This window comes from Elephas maximus, chromosome 2 (genome assembly GCF_024166365.1).
Source record: "Elephas maximus indicus isolate mEleMax1 chromosome 2, mEleMax1 primary haplotype, whole genome shotgun sequence".
NCBI classification, from domain to species: Eukaryota; Metazoa; Chordata; class Mammalia; order Proboscidea; family Elephantidae; genus Elephas; species Elephas maximus.
The window spans coordinates 210,382,771-210,390,939 of NC_064820.1; the positions used below are offsets into that span (position 1 = coordinate 210,382,771).

At 37.6% G+C, this 8,169-nt stretch overlaps 1 protein-coding gene across 1 annotated transcript; it reads left to right on the top strand.

Annotated features, from left to right (window-relative positions):
- The first annotated feature begins 403 nt into the window (after positions 1–403).
- LOC126070456 (olfactory receptor 2L13-like) lies at positions 404–1,342 on the top strand. The gene has a single exon (XM_049874658.1). The coding sequence runs from the start codon at positions 404–406 to the stop codon at positions 1,340–1,342; it is 939 nt and encodes a 312-aa protein (XP_049730615.1).
- Positions 1,343–8,169: the final 6,827 nt, after the last annotated feature.

Here is an 8,169-nt window from a genome sequence, read left to right on the forward strand (position 1 = left end):
TCCAAGGAGCGCATGGTGGATTTGAACTGCTGACCTTTTGTAGCTCTTAACCACTTGAGTCCCCTGAATAATCACGTCTAATGGGACTGGCCAGGAGTAGTTCCAGGGAGGGGAGTCTTAAGTTGTTTGTCTTTATTGTGTATGGTACTAGACTTATACTTAAAAACCACTTTTCTGTATGGCTTGCTCACTTGCTTACCAGATAATACACGGAGAAGAGGTTGGGACATTCAGCTCTGAAACTGATTTCAACAAAATTTGAAGAGTTGGAAAAAGGAAAAAAATGTAAAAAAACATTAACAAATTCCAAATTCCTTTTTATGCCCTGTTCTTTCTAGCTTCATTTTTTTTGTTTGTTTTCGTTTTTGTTCTTCTTTCAAGAAAATTAAAACAGTAAGTTTTCATGGAGAAATGGAATCAAACTTCTAATGATTTCATTTTGTTGGGACTCCTTCCCCCAAATCAAACTGGCATGCTGCTCTTGTGCCTTATCCTCCTTGTATTCTTTCTGGCCTCAGTGGGAAACTCAACCATGATTTTCCTCATTTGCATGGATTCCCGACTCCACACACCCATGTACTTTCTCCTTAGCCAGCTCTCACTCACGGACCTGATGTACATCTCTACTACTGTCCCCAAGATGGTGTATAACTTTCTCTCTGGCCAGAAAGGCATCTCTTTCCTAGGATGTGGCTTTCAAAGCTTCTTCTTCTTGACAACGGGTGGTGCTGAAGCCTTACTCTTGGGCTCCATGGCCTATGACCGTTACGTGGCCATCTGTCACCCCCTCCATTATCCCAGCCATGTGACTAGAAGGATGTGTGTCCAGATGATCATAGGATCTTGGATCTTGGGGTCCATCAACTCTTTGGCACACACAGCCTATATCCTTCATATTCCTTACTGCCGGTCCAGGGCCATTGATCATTTCTTTTGCGATGTCCCAGCCATGGTGTCTCTTGCATGTATGGACACCTGGGTCTATGAGTACATGGTTTTTGTGAGCACTAGCCTCTTTCTGTTCCTTCCTTTCCTTGGCATCGCTGCTTCCTACAGCAGAGTCCTTCTGGCTGTCTACCATATGCGCTCCAAAGAAAGAAGGAAAAAGGCCTTCACCACCTGTTCAACGCATTTAACTGTAGTTACCTTTTACTATGCACCAACTGCTTACACCTATAGTCGGCCCAGGAATGTCCACTCACCAGCAGAAGATAAGAATTTGGCCATTTTTTACACCATCCTCACTCCCATGCTCAACCCCATTATCTACAGCCTGCGGAATAAGGAAGTCCTCAGGGCCATGACAAGAGTGTTTGGAATATTTTCTTCTAAGAAAGAATAGTCATGGCTGTCCTTACTTTTTTTTTTCTTTATTTTCTTTTTTGTGTTGAGTCGAACATCTTAGAGAAGTGCTTTTCAATAGAAATATAATAGAAGACATATGTAATTTTAAATTTTCCAGTAGACATATTAAAAAGTTAAATGAAAGTGAAATTAATTTAAATAGTATATTTATTTAACAAAACATTAGTAATATTGTAACTAACATAAATTTTATCTATTTTGATGTTAATTGTGTATTCTATTATTACAATGTATTATATACATATACTACACATATATATGCATATACATGTAAATACATATAAAACCCAGTGCTGTTGAGTCGATTCCGACTCATACCGACCCTATAGGACAGAGTAGAACTGCCCCACAAAGTTTCCAAGGATTAATAGTAATATATGCAGGAAAAATACATATAAAAAAGTATATTTCCTGCATATATTACTATTAATATAATAATGTTTTCTACTTCATTGAAATATTATCATTTGTACATGTAATCAGTATAAAAGTATTAATGTGACATTTTTACATTGTTTTCATTCTAAGTCTTCACAATCTTGTGTGTACGTTATACTTAAAGCACATTGCAATCTAGACTATACTTATTTCAAGGGCCAATAGCCACATGGGACCAGTGGCAACAGTGTTGGACAGCACAATTTTAAAGCATCCAGGAAAATGTTTTGGAAAGAATATATCTATGGTGTATAAAAGTACATATGTGGTATATAAAATATGGTTGACTAGATGTAAAGTAACCAAAATAAGTATGCTAATGTTGTGTTTATAAGAGTTTGTTTATTTGTGTATCTTGATTATAATTGACATTTGCAGTCCATCCTTTCCTAGTCTCCTTTTACAAGACGATTTGGAGAGATATTATTTGATTTGGAGTCCCCCAGAAATGAAAACTGTTAATTTGCTTGGCTTCTGACTGAAAGGTTCATGGTTTGAGTCTACCCGCAGGTGCCTCAGTAGAATGGCCTGGAGATACACCTCTGAAAGATCAGTCATTGAAAACTCTATGGAACAAAGTTCTACTCTGACACATATAAGGTCACCATCAGCCTGAGTAGACTCAATGGCAAGTAGTTTCATGACTTAGGAATTTTTTATTTCAATAAATATAAAACCAAAAATCCAAACCCATATACTGAGGTAAATGACCTGGATAGGGGCGTGAAAATTATAGGCAATTTGCTTTACATTCAAATGAACAAAATTACGTATTTAAATAACCTTAAAGAAGTTTTCGTAGTCACATACGTTATTTGTCTAGAGCTACTGGGGGCTACAGCACTGAAACAAAATGAAAATAGTGATTTTGCAGAGGCTGAAATTCTATACTAATAAATCAGTATGTTTTGTTTAGCAAAAGTTTTATTATTGTTATTTTACTCATACATTTCAGTTACTTCAAACTTACCAGTGAAATTGTTTAGGAAGGGTTTTTAATGATTGTGGGGGGAAAAAATGGAGACTTGGAAGAGACCATCCCTCTCCAACTCTGTATTCATTGTTGAAGCTCACTTTCCCAATGTCTTTCCAGGGACTTTTTTAACATCTTCCTATTTTTAGTAACTGGAATTCATTTTAACTTAAAATATATTGACATCCAAGTTATTTTACTAAAATATAGATGTGATCTTGTTATTCTGCCTTTTTAAGACAATTACTCCCTACTAGATTCACAAAAAGTTCCAAACTTAAATTCATATTCAAATATTTCTGAAATCTATATTATGTTTACCTTTACCTTTTTACCACTCAATCCACATACCTGGTGCTATGGATACACTGATCCTCTAGCCTGTTCCTGTAGCACTTCATGTCCCCACACATTTGAAACTTTGCTAAAGCCATTTCCCACTCATGAAAAATTCTACTCCTCATTTTCTTGTGTCTGCCAATCTCAGTTCTGCCTTTATTTAAGAAGTAACTAAAAATTCTCTTTTCATCTCCTCACATCCACAGCTAACCTATTCTTCCACAAACCTCCACTTCTATATTTTTAAGACAGCATAGTTAAATTGACACTCATTTTTATGTCTGTGTCTCCTTTCAAATCAAAGTGCATGGCAGATAGTAATAACTAGGATGATAACGTCAGCTAATGTTTACTAAGTGTAAATGCATAACTTGTATATGCAACTTAAAGTTCCCTACAAAATGATGGTTCCAATATTTACTCCACTTTGTTTTAAAACTTACCTTGGGTCAGAGTGCTGGGAAAAGTAGCACTAGACCTAGAAGTCGCATTTCTTAGCATCTGAAGCTATGGCTCCTAATCCCCACTTTATACTGCCATTGCCATTTTGGTCTGGGTTTCCCCAACAGAGGGGGCTGTGGTCTGTCAGTGGTAGAATTCTCACCTTCCATTCCAGAGTCCCACATTCTTTTCTCAGCCAATGTGCCTCAATCACAGCCACTACCCATCTGTCAGTGGAGGATTGCATGTTGCTGTGATGCTGAACAGGTTTCAGTGGAGCTTCAGACTAAGAAAAGCTAGGAAGAAAGTTTTGGCAATCTACTTCCAAAATATCAGCCACAATGGTCTGATCCTGTTGCGTATGGATAACCTTGAGTGAAGACTCACTTGATGGGAGCTAACAAAACAACATACCAACAGAATAACCCATATCTGTGACATGCAAATCCTGGAGACATCAGTTTTCTTAGCAGTGTTATTTGGAAACTCGACTGTGCTTATTGACATGTGATACTGTAACTGAACATGGGCTTTTGACCTGTCTTATTTATTAGCCAATCAAAATAAGACATACACCACACCACCAGTTGCAAGGGAAGCAGAAAGTGGAAATTTATTGTTTGTGCAAACAATGAGCAATGTGGGGCCTAGCAGCCGAAAGACCACCCACTCCGAGCCCCAGGGGACTTGGGAATTTTTATGCCCTCCAGTCCCCACTGAGTGGGATTGGCCCCCAAAATCTGACAACTTTGTCCCTCCCATGTCCATAAGTGGAGATCCAGGTGCTGAATCATTTGCAAAGGAAGGGAACTTTTGCTTTGCAAATGGCATTGGGAGCAGCTATGTGCCAGAGAACGTCTTTCTCTCCAGCAAACTTCAGGTCAGAGTCAAGTTCCAGCCACAGCACTTCATGTCCTGCACATGTGCAGAGATCTCAATTTGCTGTGTGCAGGATTTCAGTGCCAAATTCAAGTAGCAGTTGGAGGGCTATGAGGGAGGAGGGGGAACTACCATAGAGTGGGGGAAACCTCTGCGGCACCTTCAATACCAGTTCATAAAAATTGTGGACATTATTTCCTGACAGAATCAAGGCATAGTATAACCAGATAATTTCTCTATGCAAAGTCAAGGGATCATTGCCCACAGCCTTCCTTTACTTCTTTAAATGGCAAGGAATTGAGTACTGGATTCTCAGTCTAAGATGCATCTCATTCATTTGCTCTACGTGAATCACATTTTCCTCTGGAATTGAAATAAAAATAATAGGTGCCTATTCGTGCTCTGAATATAGTCTCTAGGATCAGATTTTGGACATTGACATTGAGGTTTCTAACGTCTTCTCACTCAAAGATCATAGCCTACGACAGAAAAAAAATGGTGTCACGGACCACTCAGGACAGCATTTTGGAGGGGAAGGTAGTTGTGCAAAACTATATTCTGCCCTTTGTCCCAGAGTATAAAGAGTCCTAAAAGACATTTTAAATTACATGTAAACACTTTTATAATAGACCCTGGGCCAAATTGAACATTATTCTCTGAATAAGAAGGGTACTTTTTCAATGCAATCAGAAGACACATTGTTCAACATTATTATTCCTAGCATAATTTCAGTCAAAGTACGCAGAGTTCTGGCTCCCTGTGGGATTAATGCTTCTGTGGTCCTAACCCACTGTAAGCATAACATTGTGAACTAGGCCAGCATAAGGCTGGTTCTTATGTTGTGAGAGACAAATATACCTCTACCTTCCCACTTCTCCCATTACTTCACTTTCTATTTCTAGGCTCAATAATTTGCTGCAACAGTCACAAAGAACAAACAAGAACTCACGGACTGTACTCATGGCTACATGGTATCTTAGAGTAATTACTCAGAAGTAAAATGATACAATTCAGGATGCATGGAATTGTTATAGGACCCAGCAATTTCACTTCTAGGTATATACTCTAAGGCCCTAAAAGCAATGAGAGAAACAGACATACCTACACTGATGTTCCTTGCAGCATTATTCACAACTGGAAAAAGCTGGAAACAACCCATGTGTCCTTCAACAGATGAATGGATAAACAAAATGTGATACATATATAGAGGGGAATACTACTCAGGAATAAATAAAAATGAAGTCCTTATACATGCTACAACATAGGTGAACCTTGAAGACATTGCAGAGTGATATAAGACAGTTGAAAAAAAAAATTTTTTTAAGACAATTACAACAGGAAAATTATTGTATGGTCTCACTTATATGAAATGACAAGAATAATTATATACAGACCAATGGTTACTAGTGGTTACCAGGAGGGGAGGTGGGGGAAAGCAGGGCAAAGGAAAATCACTCACTGGGAAGTAGTGAATTTTCATCTGTGGTGACGAGAAAATTAGTATCAACTAAAGGCATGGGTACACATTCAGACTAATGAAGGTGTCATCATTAAACTGTGCACCAGGGGAAATAAAGGGAAGGTGTGCAAAATGGCAAATAAGCTTTTATTTTAAACCACAATAGCTGCAAAAAAAAAAAAAAAAAAAAAAAAACTATACTTGCTACTACTTAGATACAGTTAAATATTTCATGCGATTACTCTTCTTGGTTTGAAGGTTTTGGGCCATGGCTTCCTGTGTCTATCCAGTCAATTGGCCTAACATTGTTTTTAGAGTTTTTGTTCTACCTCCTCGTTTGGTGACTAGTGCCTGGGGTCTTATAAGCTTGTGAGTGGCCACCTAAGATACAACTGATCTCTGTTTGCCTGGAAACAGCTGAGGAAGATGACCCGGGAATCAGAAGGAAATGTCTAACTACGTCCATAAACTAGTACCGCCGTCACCAGGAAAGAAGAAGAAATGGATATTTCTGGGCTACCATTACAGAACATTTTGATTAAGGACTCAATAGATGAATCCTGATCAGAAGGAAAAAAAAAAAAAAAAAAAAACTGTGGAACAGAAGTTCAAACTCATATAGAAACCAGACTTACCTTTACCAAAGGAATTGGACCTGGGGAAACCCTCAAATCTACCGCCTAGGAATAATCTTTACTCCTTGAACCAGCACTATCCCCTGAAGCCATCATTAAACTAAACAAACAAAAACCATTGCCTCAGGGTTGATTCCCACTCATAGCGGCCCTATAGGACAGAGTAGAACTGCCCCATAGGGTTTCGAAGGAGTTTCTGGTGGATTCGAACTGCTGACCTTATGGTTAGCAGCTGAGCTCTTAAGCACTCTGACACCAGGGCTCCAAACTAAATAGCAGTTTAAATCAATTAATAAAGGATGTCTGATCTAGCTCAGCATAGCACTCTTTTAAAGAATAATCTCTATGAGTTGAAGCAGACAATACTTAACCGAAAGCACAGTTGAGAACTTAACGGGGTAGGGAACCTACTGTGATGAAACAGTACGGGTAGAGAGTGAGAATGGTGACATGATGTGAAGTATGTGACTAATGCTATTGAACTGCTCATGTAGGAATTGTGAATGGAGATATGTTTGGTTGTATATATTCCTGCCAAAAATACATTAAATAAAAAAGCAAACTTTTTGAAGAAATCAGGAAAAAAATTAAAAATAATTTAGACTACAAATAAACCTTAAAACATGACATAAAAACCATAATTTCTAAAAGATATATTGATAAATTTGAATATTTCTAAATATTTCTAGTTGGCAGTGATAATTATTTAAAAAAGACAAAAGATGAATACAATTTACAAGAATATTGAATTATATTACACGGACATGGGGATCCTTGAAATATAAAGGTTTCCCCCCCAAAAAAGAGAAAACTACAAAACCTACAATGTAATTAAATTGAGTAGCAGTTCACATAAATGGAAATACAAATGGCTCTAAAATGCATGAAAAGATGCTCAGTCTCACTTATGCAAATAAAACTACACTAAAAAAATTCAGTATTCATCTGAAAGCAGATGCCTCAAAATGCTTCAAAACACAATGGGTTGTGTTGCTGAGGGATGAGAGAAACACATTCTTACACATTGTTATTGTATGTAAATTTGTATAACCTATAGGTTGGACAGTTTTGCTATTGCCAAAATTTAAAATTTCCCCTTTGGCTTAATAATATAAATTCTAGAAAGATCCTTTAGAGATATACCTAACTACCAGTTGCCACTGAGTCAATTCCGACTCATAGGACCCTATAGGACAGAGTAGAACGGCCCCATAGGGCTTCAAAGGAGTGGCTGGTAGATTCGAACTGCCAATTTTGGGGTTAGTAGCCATAGCTCTTAACCACTGCACCACCAAGTCTCCTCAGATATACCTACTCCAATGTAAAATGTCTTATGTAAATTAGTAATTTTTGTCATATTCATTCAGTAAGGTCTTATAGGGAACAATTCTAAGATACATTAAATAAAAAAGAAAGATGGAGACTTACATTTCTAATAATTACAAATTAGTAAATCCTGATTAATCTTCCAGCTGAAGGAAACTAAAAAAACTGAGATAAAACATTATAAAATAATCTTTCTAAAAGTGTTAGAACCTAAATAGACACTGTGGACTTGCTGTGTCAATATCCTGGGGAAGATGGAAATCAAGATAAGTGAGCCTTGATTTAGGGCTAAATAGCAAGAGGCAGCTGAGAGG

Coding starts and splice junctions, on each gene's coding strand:
- LOC126070456 (XM_049874658.1), top strand. CDS start 404: ATGGAGAAATGGAATCAAACTTCTAATGATTTCATTTTGTTGGGACTC.